The sequence below is a fragment of the Silurus meridionalis genome, chromosome 6 (genome assembly GCF_014805685.1).
Source record: "Silurus meridionalis isolate SWU-2019-XX chromosome 6, ASM1480568v1, whole genome shotgun sequence".
In the NCBI taxonomy this organism is placed as follows: domain Eukaryota; kingdom Metazoa; phylum Chordata; class Actinopteri; order Siluriformes; family Siluridae; genus Silurus; species Silurus meridionalis.
Genome location: NC_060889.1, coordinates 23,392,854 through 23,413,521, shown reverse-complemented (window position 1 = coordinate 23,413,521; position 20,668 = coordinate 23,392,854). Strand labels below are relative to the sequence as shown.

Sequence of the window (20,668 nt, the reverse complement as noted above, 5' to 3'; positions counted from 1 at the left end):
TCGTGCACACTAATGCATGCACACACAAAGCGCTCATGCACGCACACACACTGCGGTTTCACACCTCAGAGAGGTCTTTCCCTAATAACTTGGGCGTTTACCGCCTTTCAACATTTTCCTGACAAACTCTTCTCTTCTCTTCTCTCTTCTCTTCTCTCTTCTCTTCTCTTCTTCTCTTCTCTTCTCTTCTCATTTTGTTCCTCTGTATTCTCCTTGTTTTTCTTTTCTCTTCTCTTTTTCTCTTAATTTATTCTCTTCATTCTTCTCCATTCTTCTTGTCCATTCTTCTCATCTCAATTCCTTCCTCATTTCTCTTTTCTTCTGTTCATTTCTCTATGCTTCTCTTTTCTCATTTCTCTTATCTTTGTCTTTTTTAATAACTTTGTATTTTCTTGTTTAATTCTCCTCTTTAATTATTTAATTCTTTATAATTTTTGCTTGTTTCTCTCTCTGTCTTCTTTTCTTTACCTTTACTTGCACACATTAATCTCTCGCTCTCTCTCTCTCTCTCTCTCTCGCTCTCTCGCTCTCTTGCTCTTTCTCTCTCTCTCTCTCTCTCCCTCCTCAGTGTCCATCGATGGGGTGGAATGGAACGATGTGAAGTTCTTCCAGCTGGCGGCTCAGTGGCCGACGCACGTGAAGTACCTCCCAGTCGGACTGTTCGGTTACAGCAAACCGGCCTCCTAGGAACCGCCCACTCATCCTGTAACTCCGCCTCCCCCCACTGCAGCAGTCACCCCATTGCACACAGCTGTAGCAGGGCAGTCGGAGGGAACCTGCCTAAATGTTCATATCGTTTCAGAGAGCAGGCGTGTGGGCCGGACCGGGCCGGCGTGGGGGACGTGCACGCGCGGCTCCGGCAGACTTTATACAGCGCTAGTCACTTTTATTTCCACAAAGGGGTCCCTGAGCACCAGTAGTGTGGGACGAGCACAAAAATAACGGGAGACGCCTTTCAGTCTACCAACAATCATAACCATGTTACAGAGCATGAGGCAAATATCTCGCCCCCTTACCGCTTACATGACCTAAACGATCAGCCCTGATATTATCTATAGTGTTTAAATACAAAAAACAGCAAACGGTGTTAACCTGCATGTTTTAATCTACAACAACCCCCAACCCCCCACACCCCCCAACCCCACTAGGGAAATTAGTCTTATTATGCAACTTATGTACTTGTGCATGTGTTAGGCTGTGCGAAGCGTGCAGCTACAGTTAGCCACTTGAAGCTATGCCTCTTTTTTCCTCTCCCATCAGTTCAAGTCTAGAAGCTTAGGATTAGCTGTGAAGTGGTTGCTGTGTTCATGGACTCTGTGAGTTTTCACTTATTTTGTACATACAGTAGGCTTTCGCGTATTAGCTTTCAGTTCCTATGAGTAATTACAACAGTGGCCTTTTTAGAACATGTAGCTTAAGTAAGGTTTTTATTATTATTATTATTATTATTGTATTATTGTATTATTATTATTTGTTTCCTTTATGAGCCATTTCTCCAAAGATCATGCTGGCCAATCCGAATGTAAATCCATCACGTAAACATGACCGAATGTAAAAATAAAAGGCTCACGAGAAAGTCAGCGGTGCTTCGGTGACGTCCCGGGGAGGGGAAACAGCTCGTGTCACGTATCGAATAGTGTCGGAATCGAGCATGGTGGTGGACACGGCTGTTTTCGCGTTCATCCCGAGCTCATCGTGACCCTTGTTATCCCTTTCAGTTGCTGAAAGCTATGCACTTCCATGAACATGCTCACATATCGCACGCGTTCACTCGTGAAGCACAAGGTTTAAAGACCCCTTTAAAGCAAAAACGCTGCGTGGAGAAGACCACTGCCGGTGTGCATGCTGTCCCTGCTGGTGTACATTATTCCTTTAAAGAGATCTTCCACTCACACACACACCATGTGATTCTTCATCAGGAACATGTACAGTGGAGCTCGAAGTGAATGAGTGATCACATGCTCTGGTAGTCACTATACAATTGAATTGAATATGAATTGTTTTTCATTTCAGTGGATTATCTCGAATTCAACAATCGTCAAAGCAAAAGACTTAATACTCAGTAATGCTCCTCCACTGAGTATCCACTTGTAAAGTAACATCATGTAGAAATGATGAATAATATATAAGCCCTTGTTTTAAAACCAGTGTATTAGATAGCTGAGAAAAAGAAAAAGCTTCGGAAAGCAGTCTTGCAGTCCGGATTTTATTTTTTAAATATATTTTATTGTTGTTTTATAAACACGCCTCCCAAATCCTGTCACGTCTTTAAATTGTTACGGAGAGACGTTGCATGTTAATAGAGTGTCTGAGTGCACTCGAAAAGTGAGGTCGTGACAGACTTTGCTTTAGCATACTAACTATATTTGAATCACTGTAAGTGGGGGGCGGGTCCGGGAAAATGATTCTACATTATATTCAGCTCTGCAAACGTAACTATGAGAAACCGATTTTTCCCCCAATTGCACTAAATATAAAATACTATTTGTTTTTGGTTTCAGGATTGTTGCACTGGGTACAATTTTCAGAAACCACACTGTACAAGCTGGACTGGATTTTGCAGATATCGATTTCATATGTTGTAAAATAATTATTGAAGCATTAGTTGAGATCAGCGGGCTTAGACCGTCTAAAACAATGTGCCAATATGACTCAAGAAATCCAGGGGGAAAAAATGTAAAAAAGAGGGTGGAATTGCATTATGTAAAACTCAATTGCATTATGTCAATCCGAACCCAGTTTTCTTTCACATTTTTTTTTTTGTCCAATTCATATCCACTTGCCTATCACACGTCCCTATTACACAACAAATACCAACCCTGGGATTGTGAGGACTCTAAAACATGTTTCCTCTGAGATGCATAAAGCCGGCAAATCCATTCTTTTCAAACTGCTGCTCCTCCTCCATTACATGGCAGTGGAACACACTCAGAAAGACTATTCCACCCTCTTCTTATACATTCCCTCCTTCCCACACAGTCACATTTGAAACCTAGACCCAGTTTCCTCTATAAATGCTGATAAATGACATCTACTCTATTTTTTTTTTTTTTTTAAGTCTGACTCTAGAAAATCTTAGAACGTATGATCTCAATGGTCCAAAATTTTTTCACAGTCCTCAAATTAACAAAATTCTCCTGGATGAAAACTACTCAGTTCTTGCTTCCTGGTGCGTGTTTCAACTTCACTTTAATAAGAGAAATTTAGGATAGTTTTACATGGTCATTCTGGAACGCGTGTAAATTGTAGTTTGAAAACCACAGTTGCTTAAAGAAATATAGCTACTATAGCTATTAAGTCCAGCCTAAAAATTATAATCACTCCTAGTTTCTATGGTAAAATAAGATCCAGAAAGCATTGTGGTGTGGTATAGCAGGAATAACGTTCTTGTAGATATGATTGTATTGGGGAAAAATCAACTTCAGCATGATTATATCTCTACATCTTGCTAGAAAGACCATACAAGGAAAATACCACTCATTTACTTTAAGCTCCACCAGATCCCTGATATGTTTTCCATGATCAAGAAGCTCATTGTGTGGTGTGGATCATCCTGCTGAGAACAGATCAAATCTAGAAGGAGTCATTAATCCATAGCTCTGTAGCGTAAAGAGCTACGAGCCGACGCTGACTTTCAGTCTGAAACCATAAAGATCCAGTCTCCCCTTTACCTGCTGAGCTGCTACCTGATTTGTCGTAATAACGTGTAGCTTCTGTGAAAGTGATGGTCTACTTCGTCTAGGACGTGTGCCAGGTGTAGGTGTTGGTGTTTGGTTTGTGTGTGTGAAACGTTCTGAAACTCTGAACCCACGTCGTGCCACAGTAAGAGTGATGAGTCTTGGTGTGTTTGTGTGTTTGTACATTTGCTGAGCAGATTTGTGCTGTAAATATTTCGGACAGTGCGCCGACGTTGCAGGAATTTCGAGGCGTTTTACGAGGAACTTACCTGAAAAAAAAAAAAGAAAAGAAATGACGTGGAAACGATGTATATAGCGGAATTCTCATTCCTTTTTCGTGACCCCCTGCCCTGATAGCATTAATCGAGCTGATTTGGTCAAACCGAGAAGTGGTCAAAAAAGTATTACTGCGTATTTGTGTTACAGTTCAGGTCAGTATTTTTAGCAGGGGGATGCTGAGAAATAGTGTCCTCTCGCTAATTTCGCATTGGAATTCACCGTTTAGTAAATTTGTCGGTAGTGAATTATATCAAGGTTCCCTACATTTGCATTGTTTACAGCTTGAACTACAGCAGTCATTCATCCTGATCCATGGTTTTGACATATTTTTGATTCCATAAGCAGTTTTCATTCAATTCCATCCCCTGAACCTAATAATAAACAGATTATAAACTATAATAACCTCTAAAGATTGGTCACATATGCTGAAGTTAAAAGGACATGGTTATTAAACACTGATGTCTCCAGTTTCAGCACTTGTTAAAAGTATAGAAAGGAAAAGAACTTGAATCTGAAGGAAGGTGGGGGACCTGATAAAGGAACGAATGATCAAACATATATGACAGATACATCATATGGACCAAAGTGTGTATGCACCTGACCAATATTCTTTTGAACATTCCATTCGCATTCCATAACCTCCACTCTTTTGGGAGGATTTTCTGCCAGATTTTGGAGTGTGCTTTCCTTTATCTACAGGGGTGTTAGTAAAGTCAGGTACTGATGTAGGTGAGTCAATGTTCACGTTCACCCCAAAGGTGTTCAGTAGGGTTTATAGCCCTATTGCAGGAGATCTTTCACTTCTTCCAACCCATGGAATACATATTTTCATGGAGTTTGCTTTGTGCACAGGAGTATTGTTATGCTGAAACATTTTTAGGTCAAGTGATCAAGTGAAGGGAAAATGTCATGCTACTCTCCTCCTTCTTCCCCCTCCTCTTTTTCCCCCTCTCTCCTCTCTTCCCCTCTTCTTTTCTCCCTCTCCCTTCCCTCCTCTCTTCCTATCTTCACTTTTACCCCTTTCTTCCACTCTACTGCTTCTCTCCTCTTTTTCCCCCTCCTTCCCTCCACTCTTCCTTGCTCCACTCTTCCCCTCTTTTCTCCTCTTCTCTCCTGTTTAAACTGGTTGTAAAAAGGTTAAAAGGTTTGTTTGAGAATTGAATGAGTCTCACACAAGTGACCACCTTCCACTGATAATATACTGACTATTAGACAGGAGGTGAAGATAATTATGAGTCAAATCCAAAAGAAATTAATTAAATATAAAAAAAAAAAAAATGGGCTCAACATTGAGCCTAGTCGGTTTGTTCAGATCAGGATGATACAGCTGTAGTTCTGTATTCAGTGCTTTAAGGGGGAATCGGATCATTCGTCATTTCTGTCTGCTCTCATTCCCTTTAGTCCGAGTCTGATTTAGTAGAAAACACGATTGTAAATTCACGCTGATATTTTCATGTATCGTACATCGATTCTTTGCTCAAAATCCTTTAATGGTCACGTTTCCACATGCACACATCCCTTTTAAAAAGATATACATGTGGAACATTTGATGCTGTTACATGCAAAGGGAACACAGAGGATGTAAAATGCTGCTGCTGCCAAAAAATTAAGGATCAGTTGTTACATTTTCTATCTGTGGTTTTTGATGTAATTGTTCGATATCCGATGTTCCCTGTTCCAGTGCAGCAGCTACGTCAAGCAGTTACATCATTTCATTTCGTTCCATTTCCAGCCAATCCTCGGCCATGTCAATATTGTCTCTCTCTCACTCTCTCTCTCTTTCTCTCTCTCTCTCTCTCACACACACTCTCTCTCTCTCTCTCAGTCGTGACGTTTCGTGCTCTGGTCGTGGAATCCTGTGCGTTTTCTCTTTGTGTGTCGTTTCAGTCTGATGGCGGGACCAGTCATCATATCTGTGTTTGGTGTGCCGTGGAGAAGTTTAGATGTCTGTATCGCGTGAACATTAGACCCACAAGCAGACGTACTGCAAAAAAAGAAAAACGAACGTTTGCAAACTTGCAGTAATTCGTGGTTTTGTTTCTTTCCAATTCTGAATAAGAGCCTGGAAAGTAAAGTATATAAGGCCCCAGGAGTCTCAGGCTGATATTGAAAGTATATTGTTCTTGAATTCCACAAGCGTTGGTGTGTTCTGGTCTTCGGCTCACACTGAACCCCGAGGCACACTGAGGCAGAAGAGTAACACGTCTTTCTTTTTATTGCACGTCTTTGCTTGTATTAGCAATCCTCAGCCACTTGCCTACGCGATATTTACAGTGCTTGTACATATATTAAAGTGCTTGTAATATGAACCTGAGTTCTTTTATTGTTTGTTTGTTTTTTGTTTTTTATTCAACATTTTTTGTAGTACTGCTTTTTCATGATTTGAGTTGTCAATGGGGTAACGTGTGGGATAAATTGAAAGTGTTCATTTTTTTAAATAAACACACTTTATTTGTACTTGATTCGTCTTCAGTTTTATTTATTTGTGTGTGTGTGTGTGTGTGTGTGTGTGTGTGTATGAGGTGGTGTCAGAAACTTTTGACTAGTTTTGTTTACAAGAAAGTAAATAGAAAAAGTCTCCTTGCACAGCCATCCAGCGTCCTGTCACTTCTGAAACGTGTCCTAGAAGTCTTCTTTGCGAAGTGTGTCAACACCTGCTATTCTGTGACCTTTGGGCTGGAGCTTCATCTTCTGGAAGAGGGCAAATCTGGCGAGTAGGGTGGGTACGGAAGTAAGATCATGTGGATTTTTCTCCGGCGATCATCATGCGCAAGTTGCTGAATGGTTTTAACATTTTCAGGGGTTGAGCCCGTTGAAGGTCTTCCTGATCTCTTGTCGTTTTGATGTTCTTCCTCTCTTAAAGTGTGAGTGCCTCTCAAAACACCTCAGACTTGTTTCAGCATCGCCGTAGGTCAAACATACAGTGGGGCAAAAAAGTATTTAGTCAGCCACCAATTTTGCAAGTTCTCCCACTTAAAAAGATGAGAGGCCTGTAATTTGAGAAAAAAAATCCCAAAAAAACAAATTGTCTGGTTTTTAAAGAATTAAAAAAATCAGACAATGAGAGACAAAAAAACATTTTGTCTCTCATAGTTGAAGTTTACCTATGATGAAAATTACAGGCCTCTCTCATCATTTTAAGCGGGAGAACTTGCACAATTGGTGGCTGACTATCGGACTATTAAGCGCACCCAAATATAAGCCGCACCCACTGAATTTTACAAAGCTTTTTATTTTGAACATAAATACGCTGCACCTGTCTATAAGCCGCACTAAGTTTACACTGAAACTAATGAACTTTACACAGGCTTTAATGAAAGACAGTGTCTGTTACACGGCTTGTATCTAAACAGTAGCCTACCAAGAAAGTCATTGTTTACTGTCTTCCTCCTTCCTTTCACAACTATTTCTCTCGAGAGTTTATCTTTTGGCATCGTTGTGCGTTTAAAAATCACCATCGGTGAAGCTTTTCTCCTGATGCCGTGCAGCTCAGAACACAGGTGAAGTGCGTTTTTCAGAGTGATGAATGATTCACATTTCCTGTAGACAGTCCGAGTGACAGTCAGAGGAACCTCACCCATATTTATGATGTGGTGCGGCCTGATTCAGTGGGAGCGCATCTGATTTAATATAAAGAGTTTCATTGGTTCACCTGAACCCATTCGGCAATTTCATTGGTTTAATGTTATGGGGTTCAGTTTTCTGGCTTGAAGTTTGTGAAACCGGGAAAAACCCAGGAAAAATCCATAAATTAGCCGCTTCGTTGTTTAAGCTGCGGGGTTCAAAGCGTGGGAAAAAGTAGCAACTTATAGTCCGGAATATACGGTAGATACTTTTTTGCCCCACTGTATGTCATGTCAAACATCTCTGTGTCAGATTTGTCCAGTTTCACACAGAATTTTAGCAACCTCTTACCAAAGCTCTTATAAATCCTCACACTGCACCACCTTTACCTCAGATCTTCTAGAACTGATCGACTGGTCTCACTTTTTTAAGAGGTAGAAATATTTCAAGACTGTTCTGTGTTCTGGCACTGAGGTGCTGGAATGAATTTCCACTAGATTTCTGAACAGCTGATTCACCGTCCTTTAAAACAACAGTTAAAAATCTACCTCTTCCTACAACAACTCACTAGTGCTTAACACACACACACACACACACACACACACGTTTGTTTTATGTTTATATGTATTAAACATTTAAATACTGACTTCACTTTAAATCAACAATAATTTTACTGACACTTTTTTGGTTTTGTGATTAATCAGCACCCATAGTTGACTGCATAGTTGAATCAGCAAAATCCACACAGTTTTTCTGGGTTGTGTCCGTCACTTAAGTAGCTCTGATCTCTACAAACCCCAGCTCTTAAAAATACACTATAAACCCAGAGGTTTGTGGAAACATGCTTATAAACGTGTTTCTTCTTAAATGCATGGATGCATACAGTTTTATACAATGGCTTTGTATACAGTATCTTACATTTCATATTCACTGCAACTAAGAGGACCCTTGATAAGGTCCTGTACACCAGCGGTCCCCAACCTGTTCTGCACCACGGAGCAGTTTAATGTCAGATAATATTTTTACAGACCGGCCTTTAAGGTGTGGTGGATAAATACAAAATAAAATGATACGACTGGTATAAACACTGGTATTTTCTCCATATAATAATAAACGTGATCCACTGTGTTGATTTTTTTATTTTGCTAGCTTGGGGGTTTAAATTTAGCAGTAATGTATTATGTGTTAGCGGCCGGAGCAGCACCTTTAAGAAGGTAGCGGATGTAGGACATGTGACAGAGGCATCATGTCATGCATCAAGAGTGAGTCATCCGGTAATTTTACAAAATAAAACATCATTGAGAATCAGATAATAAATAAAACAGAAATAAGTTATGTATTCTTTCTGTGTGGCCCGGTACCAATTGACCCACAGACCGGTGCCGGTCCACGGCCCGGGGGTTGAGGATCACTGATATACACAACACAAGCTCTGTAAAGTCCTGATAGGCCGAGGATGCTGTGGATAAACAGAAAGAAGTACGCAAAAAATCAAACATATATATGGAAGAATGGAAAGAGATGACGGAGAGGGATGAGAAAAGAAAGAAAGGATTGAGGAAGAAGAAGGAGAAGGGAACAAGAGGATGGAAGAGGAAAAGTGGGAAAGAGAGGAGAGAGAGCAGTCAAACAAAGGATAGAAGAGAAGAGAGGGGTAAAATAAAGGATGGAAGAGGAAGAGGAGGCAGTGGGAAAAGAGGGGGGGGGGTATTTCGGTGAAAGAGTCAGGGGCGGCGGGTGACGTCACGCCCGCTGTGGATTGTGGGAGACTCTTGGCACAGGCGGCCATGTTCGGTATTTCGGCTGTCAGTGCGCGCGACCGCCTCGGAGTTTCATTACCACTGCGTTTATTGTGTTATTATTATCATTATTATTACTATTTATATTAGGAGGATGGACAGAGGGACCGCTCCTGGTTCCGGAGATAAAGCTGTACCCTTTATGTGCTGAGTGAAAACATCTAAATAAATACAACATACGCGGAGGAGAAGCGGCGCAGAGCCGCACAGGAGGATTCTGGTGATAATAAAGTGTGTGTGTGTGTGTGTGTGTGTGTGAGAGAGAGAGAGAGAGTGTGGGAGTGTGTGTGTGTGTATGGAGGATGCTTTACCTGGACCGAGCTGCTTCACTGTTCACCAAGAATTAAACCTGTTTATTTTTTATTATTATTAACTATTAAAATATAAAAAACAGACTATTAGTTTGATCTCCATCACTATTTCTATCCTCGGAGTGACCGGAGAAGGTAAATATCTGTGAAGACTGATGATGTTTGATAGTCGATGCTTCTTTGTGTCGTCGTTTATTTATGAATTTGTATTTTGTTGTTTATATGTGATGTGTGAACGCTAGCGTTCGGCTAAAAACATTAGCTATCCTGGGGGACAGGCGACATTTCCACTGGACACAGATATTATACATGTATGTGTGTGTGTATATATATATATATATATATATATATATATATATATATATATATATATATATGAATGTGTGTGTGTGTGTAATGTAATATATATGGAGCAGAATGTTCAGCTGATAAATTATGAATGAATGGGTCTCGGGTTGCATTTTCATTACGACAGACTCGACAATATAAGGATTTTTGAGCTTTTATACTCTTTTTAATAATAAAACCAGCCCTGATGATGAATGCAGGATCGGTGTTTAGATTCTGACTGCGGCCTGGTCACGGTCACCTTCATGGATCTTCATGGATCTTGGAAGGCATCATGTCTGCCTCATTTCATCTTCAACTTTACATATCGGTCATGTCATGGTAGATAGGAGATATAATATCAACTACGAGGATTTGGGTGAGGTATAAAACATTGTTTGATTGCGGTTCAGCATCTTGCTGCATTGCAGAGTGTGGAGATGGAGGATGGAGGCAGGAGGTGCGAGAGAGAGTGAGAGAGCGCGACATCTAATGGCCGTGGAGGGAATTGCAGGAGGAAATGTTAGTTCGACAAATTGTGCTTACTCAGGCAGGATCTTGGTGTTTGTCTCACAACTCGACCGAAATACTTGCAATGAACCGCATTCGTGCATCCGTAGAGCGAAAGCTGAGACGTTCATGCTTCACTGAGACATTGGTTTTCTAGTCAACCAGAACTTGGCAAAGAATTGCGATCATTACTCAGGGAGGAAACTTGCTATGTTGTATGGTTTAGAGACAGTGGCATTGACTAAAAGACAGGAGGTGGGGGTGGAGGTATCAGAGCTGTAGATGTTGATGTTATTGTTAGGAGTGATGAGGATGAACAGGATTGGAAATGATTTTTTTAGAGGGACAGCACATGTAGGACATTTTTGGGACAAAGTAAGCGAGGCACTGAGATGGTTTGGACGTGTGAAGAGGAGGGACATGGGGTATATGAGGATGGAGCGCTAGGAAGGTGGAAAAGAGGAAGGCCAAGGAGAAGGTTTATGGATGTGGTATGGAGACAGATGATCCGCTGTGGTGACCCTAACAGGAGCACGTGACCGAATACGACGACGACTCAAGGAAGAGACTGATTATGACGTAGCGCAACCCTTCAACCGCTAATGCAAGTCTGACATCTAGTTTCATTGTTCTGGATTCAGCCCCCCAACCCCCCACGCTTCATGCTCAATGTGAACAGGCCCAGAATAACATTACGCATCATTACCATGAGTCAGACCTGATCTTTGTTTTGAGCAGATATTCCCCAGAGCGCACAGAATCTAATTGTAATAGCTGTGCTGGGAAATTTAATACGGACGCCCTTGGCATCGAAAGGGACACACAGGTTATTTGTATAATCTTACCAGAGAATGTCGTTTCAGTTTTGCTATTTAGCTCTGTTCAGGGGATATGTATATTTCTATAGATATATTTTAGAAATCTTCTCTCTCTTTCCCTTTTGTTCTTCCAGAAGCTGCTTGTAAGCTTTAAGAGGAGACGTCTAGTGCGATGTCCACTATGGTGTACCCGAGGGAGGAGGCCCTGGAGCGGCTGAGTCAGGATGAGATTGTGCTGAACACTAAAGCGGTTATGCAGGGGCTGGAGACACTGCGGGGCGAGCACGCTCAGCTCCTCAACTCCCTGCTAGACTGCACTCCACCTCCTGCCGCCCAGGAGAAATCGGGCCTGCTCCGCAAGAGCCTGGAGGCCATTGAGCTGGGCTTGGGGGAGGCACAGGTACACACACCCTGTGTTTTAAACTATCTCACCTCAGATCTATTAAACAGTCTGTCTCACTGTGTATTCTCTGAAACACTCGTTATCAGAAGTTGACCGATAGTGGATTTTAGCAGTACCGATAGCTAGGATGGATCATACTTGCCGATAATCGATCGATAATCGATCGAAAAAAAAACCCACTCCATGTTAAATAATACGAATATATTAGTTTAATTAAGAAATATTAAGGAAAATAAAGTCATGCCTTCAGACTTAAAACAAAGAATAACACTCCAAAATGTTACATTAAAAAAATGTATTAAAAAAAGACACTTTAAATAAACAGCACATGGTGTCAGTGATTCGCCTCTAGAGGCCGCTCTCCTACTGTATAATGCAACCTGGAAAAACTATCCGCTGATAGTTCCAGCAATCAACAATCAACATCTTTCTTTCTTTCTTTCTTTCTTTCTTTCTTTCTTTCTTTCTTTCTTTCTTTCTTTCTTTCTTTCTTTCTCGTGTTATATATTGCTCCCTCAAATACTCTGTCTCTTCATATTTTTTTGTCTTTCTTCATTTCTCACTCTATAATAGGCATTTAGTTTGATAGGAGAGATGGGACAGTGTCAAGTTAAGTTTATTTCTATTGCGCTTTTCACAACAGACATTGTCTCAAAGCAGCTTTACAGAATTTAACAGTTAAGGTGAATGGTGTGTATTTATCCCTGATGAGCAGCCGTGGCGACTGTGGCAAGGAAAAACTCCCTTAGATGTTATGAGGAAGAAACCTTGAGAGGAACCAGACTCAAAAGAGGAACCCATCTTCATTTGGGTGACATCAAGAGTGTGATTATATTATTTAAACAATACAGAACACTGGAGAGTAAGAACTAACTTGAGCACTGGAATGTAGGATATTATATTATATATTATATTATATATAATATTATATAATGTAGGATATTATATTATATATTATAGGATGTAGGATATTATATTATATATTATATTATATAATATTATTTTTAACAGTCTTTTACAGTAATTTGAGATTACCTGTGTGATTGCCCTGTGACTCACGTCCTGTCTAGGAACAAATGCTCATGGACATGGATAACACTTAATTTGATTTAGATTGATTTAGTGTGGCAGAAAATTAATTGGCAGGTTGATTCAGTGTTACAGAAAATGAATATGCGGATTGATTCAGTGTTACAGGAAACGAATATGGGGATTGATTTAGTGTTACAGAAAATGAATATGCGGATTGATTTAGTGTTACAGGAAATGAATATGCGGATTGATTTAGTATTACAGGAAATGAATAGGCAGATTAATTGTGTTACAGGAAATAAATATGTGGATTTATTCAGTGCTACAGGAAATTAATGTGCAGATTGATTCAGTGTTACAGGAAACGAATATGCAGATTGATTCAGTATTACAGGAAATGAATATGTGGATTGATTCAATGTTACAGGAAATGAATATGCAGATTGATTTAGTGTTACAGGAAACGAATATGCGGATTGATTCAGTGTTACAGGAAACGAATATGGATTGATTCAGTGTTACAGGAAAAGAATATGCAGATTTATTCAGTGTTACAGGAAACGAATATGCGGATTGATTCAGTGTTACAGGAAATGAATATGCAGATTGATTCAGTGTTACAGGAAATTAATATGCAGATTGATTCAGTGTTACAGGAAATGAATATGCAGATTGATTCAGTATTACAGGAAATGAATATGCGGATTGATTCAGTGTTACAGGAAATGAATATGCGGATTGATTCAGTGTTACAGGAAATGAATATGCAGATTGATTTAGTGTTACATGAAATAAATATGCGGATTGATTTAGTGTTACAGGAAACGAATATGCGGATTGATTCAGCGTTATGGGACATTCATATGCGGATTGATTCAGTGTTACAGGAAATGAATGGGCAGATTAATTGCGTTACAGGAAATGAATATGCAGATTGATTTAGTGAAAGTATTCAGGTGACACAGGTGCTATTGTTTTTCCCAACGCATTATGAAGGCGTTAAGGTCGACACTTCTGTTTTCTGCAGGTCATCATCGCGCTGTCTGGTCACCTGAGTGCTGTGGAGTCGGAGAAGCAGAAGCTGAGGGCTCAGGTGCGGCGTCTGTGCCAGGAGAACCAGTGGCTGCGGGACGAGCTGGCCAGCACCCAGCACAAGCTGCAGAAGAGCGAGCAGAATGTGGCCCAGCTCGAGGAGGAGAAGAAGCACCTCGAGTTCATGAACCAGATACGCAAGTTCGATGATGACGCCACGCCCTCTGAGGAGAAAGCCGGTGAGAAAGAGAAGGACAACCTGGACGACCTGTTCCCCAACGAGGATGATCACCATGGACCAGGTGAGAGATGGAGAGAGGGAGGGAGAGAAACAGAATAAAAACAAAAGCATACTAAACATTGTAAACGATGGTTCCCTGTTCCAGCCCAACGCAGTGGCGAGGTCGCAGCTCAGCAGGGAGGATACGAGATCCCGGCTCGCCTCAGGACCCTGCACAACCTGGTGATCCAGTACGCCTCGCAGGGACGATACGAGGTGGCCGTGCCGCTCTGCAAACAAGCCCTGGAGGACCTGGAGAAGACCTCGGGTCACGACCACCCCGACGTTGCCACCATGCTCAACATCCTCGCTCTCGTCTACAGGTCAGGATGGCACGTGTGTGACGTTACATGGTATTGGCTTCATCATCTTGAAAACTGTAGAATAATAGACTGCTGTGTGCAGGGATCAGAACAAGTACAAAGAAGCAGCTCACCTGCTGAATGACGCTCTGGCTATCCGAGAGAAGACCCTCGGGAAGGACCACCCTGCCGTGGCCGCCACCCTCAACAACCTGGCTGTGCTGTATGGCAAGAGAGGCAAATACAAGGAGGCTGAACCCCTGTGCAAGAGGGCGCTAGAGATCAGGGAGAAGGTGCATACACAGATCTTTTCACCTTTTCATTTTAGGTTGTGGTTACATTTATTAGCGCGATTCAAAAATAATTGAAATGCTCATATAGCCCACATTCATACCACAGGTGCTTCATGTGACATTTGTCTGAAATCTAGAGCAAAACAGTACAAATCTGAAAACCAGGTGACCAATATTCTTTTAAAAGATATGTTTATTAGGAATGTACAGTTATGAAATATACAAATACATTACATGTATGAACACATTTTTTTATCCATTATAAAACAAAAAAACACAAATAAAATACACTATATATAAAAAAATAAACAAATACACCCAGAGTATTTGTTATATCATTAAAAAAATGGTAACCAAAGTTTAAAAAATACAAAGATCAATGATAAATGAAACTAATAGTGGTCCAGAAATAAAAAGAGGAAATAAGAGAAAGAAATAAAAAACTAAACACTAATAAAAAGTGAATATGTGAAAATCTAAATTGCCCCTAGACATAAATGTAGAATGTTGATGATGCCCTGCAATGGCTTTCCAATCTCATTCACCGTGTGTATTCCAGGACAGACTTTGTATCCAGCATCCTGATGAGAAAGTGTCTACTGAAGAGGTTTTTTGTTTATTAATATATCTAATATGATTTTTTGACATTTTCAGGTTTTGGGGAAGTACCACCCCGATGTGGCTAAGCAGCTGAACAACCTGGCGCTGCTGTGTCAGAACCAGGGAAAGTACGAGGAGGTGGTTTACTACTACAGCCGTGCACTGGAAATCTACGAAAGCAAGCTGGGGGCCGACGACCCCAATGTGGCCAAGACCAAAAACAACCTGGTGAGACCGTGGTCTTTATCTTAGCCAATTTTACATTTTTGTAACCTATGAGCGAATCGCTAACTTTGTATCCCAACAGCAGAAAGTGCAGGGTTGTAACAGGAACGCTAATCATTTCTGCTGTTTGCCCGCTAGGCCACATGCTACCTGAAACAGGGCAAGTTTAAGGATGCTGAGTCGTTGTACAAGGAGATCCTCACCCGTGCTCACGAGAAGCAGTTCGGCTCAGTGAACAGTAAGCAAACCCCGGCTCTCTCAGTACCTGGTGTTTCCTGTCCACTTTAATGCACAAACGCGCTTTAAGAATCTTCTGGTCACATGACAACGTTAAAGCCAATTAAACCAGTGTATAACATTACAACACTAGGCTTTCACATTATAGAATATAAAGAATATAATAATATTCACAGTGATGATACAGCTATTTATAGTCTCTTTTGTCTTGTATAGCTTACGCTAATTATTTATGTCTGTACTTATGAGTCACTAACAGCTGGAACCAAATTCCTTGGCAAATAAACCTGATTCTGTACAGAGCCAATGAAATGCAGTTAGAATCTAACCAGATGTGGTAATAAGTGACCTATTTTCAATAAATAACAGTAGATAAATAAGGTATGAGGTCCATATATACAGGGATGAGGGTGATTAATGTACAGAAGGTGCAGTAGGGAATAAAATATGGTGTATATATTAATATACAATATACTGTGCAAAGATTGATTGTCAGAAGATCATATACTCAAATGACATGATATAGTATGATATATATTATGTACCAGTATGAATGTATGTATGATACAGTATAAATATTTATGTTTTGATTGAGTGTTTTTTTTCCCCATAGATGATAACAAGCCCATATGGATGCATGCAGAAGAGAGAGAAGAGAGTAAGGTAAGGAGAACACGCACTGCAGCTCTGCTCAAACCAATAAAACACATAATAACAGACTGCAATATGCTTAAAAACAAAAGACAATTTTTTTCTACTCAGAAAGTCCATATGTTGTTTGTTTATTTAACAGGGAAAGAAGAAGGAATCTGGCCCCTATGGTGAATACGGCAGCTGGTACAAGGCCTGCAAAGTGGACAGGTGAGGGATCATTCTCAAACATTTCCTGTTTCTTAAATAATCCATGAGCTGTGTGCTGATTCTTTTTGTTTTACTGCTTGTAGTCCTACAGTCACTAACACACTGAGAAGCCTGGGGGCGCTGTATCGCAGGCAGGGCAAGCTGGAGGCCGCCGAGACTCTGGAAGAGTGTGCTACGAAGAACCGCAAACAGGTAGAGCACGCCTTATGAATCTATTCTGCAGCTTTTTAACAATGTACCCAAAAAGATTAACGATCCAATAAATATATAAATAAATTGTAGGGTATAGACGCGATTAACCAGAGTAAGGTGGTGGAGCTGCTGAAGGACGGCACCCCTGGTGGAGATAAGCGGCACAGCAGAGAGGGGCTGAATGGCTCTGGAGGGCCTCGTGACTCTGAGGGAGATGAGGCCGAGTGGAGCGGGGTGTGTACGCTTATGTTACATAGACAAAAGTTCCACAGACGTATATAGGCTCGTTTCACAGTCATTTGGAATGAGAAAGTGAACAAAATAGTCCTGGAAATTGTTGACCTATATGTGTGTGTCACTGGTCAGTTTGAAGAGTAGGTTCAGTGACTCGTACAACCACGATGACCACAGAGCACCACAGGAGATCATTTCTGCCATCAAAGTATATAACTCCTCCCTCTGAGTGTTCAACAGCTGCCCCATGATATAGACCTTATACAATATAGATAATATACATATAGTTTTATTTATAGATTTTAATGCCACCTTTATATATTATGTGCAATAATCTCAGTGCAATAATAATTAATTACATGTGCAATAGTGTGAACTTTTCTGACGGTTCCATTTCATGCTGCTACACATTTCATTTTATTATACATTTTAATATGTATATATTATTAACATTTTCTTATTTTTTTGTTCACTTTAATATGACTTTTATATCTTTAATTGTGAGTAACTGCAACCAAACAATTTATGGGATCAATAAAGGATTCTGAGATTTCTGATAGAGGTCTGCTATCCTGCCCCCTGCAGGACGGGAGTGGCTCTCTGCGTCGCAGCGGCTCGTTCGGCAAAATCCGAGACGCTCTGAGACGCAGCAGCGAGATGTTGGTGAAGAAGCTGCAGGGCAGCGGCCCACAGGAGCCACGTAACCCGGGGTGAGGAAGAACGAGTCCGGGGATTGAGGCTGATTTATAAATGAATCGTCTGTGAGTTTGAACTAAAAGCTGTGTGTGTGTTTTGTATTTAAGAATGAAGAGAGCGAGCTCTTTGAACTTCCTTAACAAGAGTGTAGAGGAAACCTCACAGGTGAGCGTGTGAACACACACACACACACACAGTTCTTTAGCGCTTCACAAACATATATTCTCTGTTTTCAGGATGTAAACAGTGGCCTATCAGAATGTCGAGGACTGAGCACCAGCAACGTGGACCTTTCCAGAAGAAGCTCACTGATTGGTTAGAGAGTGCAGACGAGGTGTTAAAGAGGGCGGAGCAAAGCAGACAGGCTGTTTGCCTTGTGCATTCGAATCTGAACAGTGTCATTTTGTTTCGTTTCAGAAGTGTAATTTTTTTAATAATTAACTTTCCTCCATTTTTATCCGTCTATAGTTTGACAGCTGGTTTGCTACCAAATTGTTTTGTTCAACTGCACTGATCAGATTATTGCACACATACGCACACACCTGGCAGGTAGAAATAGATACAGTTACACCACAATGCGCAATGCAGACCTCGCTCTGTTCTTCATGACCACCCTGTTCCCCTGAAAATCCAACCACACGGTTAATGCTATACAGCATGCTGCTTACTACACCATATATGTCTGCACTCGAGACACAGAGACATGGCATGGTTAAAAAAAGAAGTTATACTCCATATAATTATTATGTCTAACTGTAAGCATTAACTTTAATTCTGAATGTTATGTACTTGGCACTAATGTGGCTACACCCACCAACCCCCAAATCGCACTTCAAGAGTGGTACGAAGTGTGGTTTTTTTTTTTTCTTTTTCTTTTTGATAAATGAAGAATGGGGGGATTGTTTATTTATTTAATGTGGAGTGTCTCTGCACTGAAATGGACAGAATGTAGTGTTTAGAGCTACAGCCTTGAAGTTTGCCTTTTTTCTGTATATACAGGTTTAAATTATTTGAATCGTAATTATAATTTTTTTTGTAAAATGGTTTTGTTTACATGGCAGGAAGTAGGCAAAGGTCTGTGGAGATCGGATGCTACTCTAGAGTACAACAGAAGAAACACCGGGCTTTGGCGCGTGTCGTAACCGCAGCTTTTATGCCACGAAGCCGATCCTGAAACTTCTGATTATTTTGATGTTTATCTTTTCATTTTCTCAGTCCTCCCTAATGTCTGAGGCAGAGGTTGTATATAAATGTGCGAATAGGTTTCAGGTTTAGCGTTCGGCTCTTTCCTGCGTATTTGAATCTGTGAGGATTTGCGAAGATTAGAACAAATTCTGCATATTAATTTAGTCGTTCATGTAGGATTCTCCAAAATGGCTGTTATTTGTGCGTCATGTAGGAGGCAAAAAGTCCTACACTGCTGGCTTTATGTGCTGTATTCCTGTGTTTGTGGATATCAGACACACAGTGGTGTTATTGTACCTGCTGTGGTTATGAACAGTTTCTCAGTAGGTAGTGAATTTTTTTAAAGGTGCAGTTTGTAATCAGTGGTTAAAGCCCTGCACTACTTATTAGAAGGTTCACGCCCGATATCTCCAAGCTGCCACTGTTGAGCCCTTTAGCAAAGCCCTTAACTCCTCTGTGCTCCAGGGCACTATATCATGCAATCTGACTGTAGCTTCCTTACATCAGGGATAGACAACGAAAAAATTACACTATGCAAGTGACAAGTCTAAAACACCTTTAATCCTTTAATCTGTAGTTATTCTACTTCATGATTTAAAGATAATTACCCTGAAAGGCTAATTAAGTTTTTCTAGCAACAGTTTTCTCCCACTTGAAATTGCCTCAGTCCCTAGAAAGACTCACATATTATACTTAGTGTTAACTAGTCTCAACTTTGTATTCATTTCCTCTATTACTCTAACATTAAATCCCAGGATTATGTGATTGCAGTTAAAAAGCTACTGTTTTTCTAGTAACCTGTTTACTGTACAGACAGTTTACATATTCTAAGTGTAATCAATTAATTAACTGATGCTGTTTAACAGAAATGTAACATAATGGCAACATTTCTGTGAGGAGATATTTATTTAAACATGACAGAAGGAGTCTCCAGAGTTGAAGAAAATGAAAATTTTGGAAAAAAAGTAAACATGAAATTGATGTTCATGTCCCCCCACAGCCAGCAGAGGGCGCTCTGATAAATTACAAACTGCTCCTTTAAATATCAATTCTTTCGGTTGATTTACAGGATGATGGAAGATAAGAGTAGGTTTTGAAGGTAGAGAGCATATTGACTAGGCTTTGGGGTGGTGAAAGGTGTTTGAATGTAGGAAGAAGAATGGAAAGACTTTGTGCAAACAGACGGTCATCTGTTCTGCAAACTATTCTCTGTGTCTCGTTTTTTGCTCACACATGGATTCCGTATTGTCGCTGATCAGGAAGATCAGTAAAGTCTAGTGTCCTGCTCATGAGCGTGTACTTTTAGACGCACGCACAATAAAAGCTTTAACCCCGCCCACTCTCTTGATTGTATTGTGAGCCTGAGATTTCTGATTTCCATATTGAAATTAGTGCAGGGAAAACTAACTACAACAAGGCTGCGATTTCTTCATACTAGGTTTCAAAAGAATACTACAATACTAAGAACAGCTTTTTATGTTGTACATTATTACCCGACATTCCCAAACACTCCTAGTGACTTCGGTTTATTATATGATGTTCACTTATGTAACTCCTCTAGTGCTGACTAATCAGCTAGCCTAGCGTACACCACGCTCCGGTCTGTTTAATCCGAAACGGATTGGGAGTATGAATCACTGTGCAGCCCTAGAGCCTAGTTCGCATACAGCACATGTTCATGTTAAGAGCCACGATGCTCAGTGCATTTTCGAGAGCCGCTGACGTAAACGACGGCTATGTACTTCCTCTATCAGCCGCAAGACAAAAAACTATGACATCATGTGCAGCATTTCCTTCGCTCTAGAATGTGC

At 40.6% G+C, this 20,668-nt stretch overlaps 2 protein-coding genes across 2 annotated transcripts in view; both read left to right on the top strand.

The window, feature by feature from the left end:
* LOC124386905 (phosphofurin acidic cluster sorting protein 1-like) overlaps positions 1-1,580 on the top strand; it is a 59,969-nt gene extending 58,389 nt beyond the window's left edge. Inside the window, exon 24 of the mRNA XM_046850950.1 lies at positions 569-1,580. Coding sequence (XP_046706906.1) covers positions 569-687 — 119 coding nt within the window. The 3' untranslated portion in view covers positions 688-1,580. The remainder of the gene's footprint in view (positions 1-568) is intronic.
* A 7,709-nt stretch (positions 1,581-9,289) lies between these two features.
* Positions 9,290-20,192, top strand: klc2 (kinesin light chain 2). The gene is made up of 14 exons (XM_046851277.1): positions 9,290-9,765; positions 11,420-11,685; positions 13,748-14,054; positions 14,139-14,355; positions 14,438-14,627; positions 15,282-15,455; positions 15,591-15,690; positions 16,303-16,352; positions 16,483-16,550; positions 16,634-16,742; positions 16,833-16,976; positions 17,562-17,686; positions 17,780-17,837; positions 17,909-20,192. Exons 2-14 carry the CDS (start codon positions 11,458-11,460, stop codon positions 17,990-17,992), a joined length of 1,854 nt encoding a protein of 617 aa, XP_046707233.1. The 5' UTR covers positions 9,290-9,765; positions 11,420-11,457; the 3' UTR covers positions 17,993-20,192.
* Positions 20,193-20,668: the final 476 nt, after the last annotated feature.

Coding starts and splice junctions, on each gene's coding strand:
- klc2 (XM_046851277.1), top strand. CDS start 11,458: ATGTCCACTATGGTGTACCCGAGGGAGGAGGCCCTGGAGCGGCTGAGT. Junction 17,687..17,779: donor CAGGAGCCACGTAACCCGGG/GTGAGGAAGAAC, acceptor TTTGTATTTAAG/AATGAAGAGAGCGAGCTCTT. Junction 17,838..17,908: donor GTGTAGAGGAAACCTCACAG/GTGAGCGTGTGA, acceptor CTCTGTTTTCAG/GATGTAAACAGTGGCCTATC.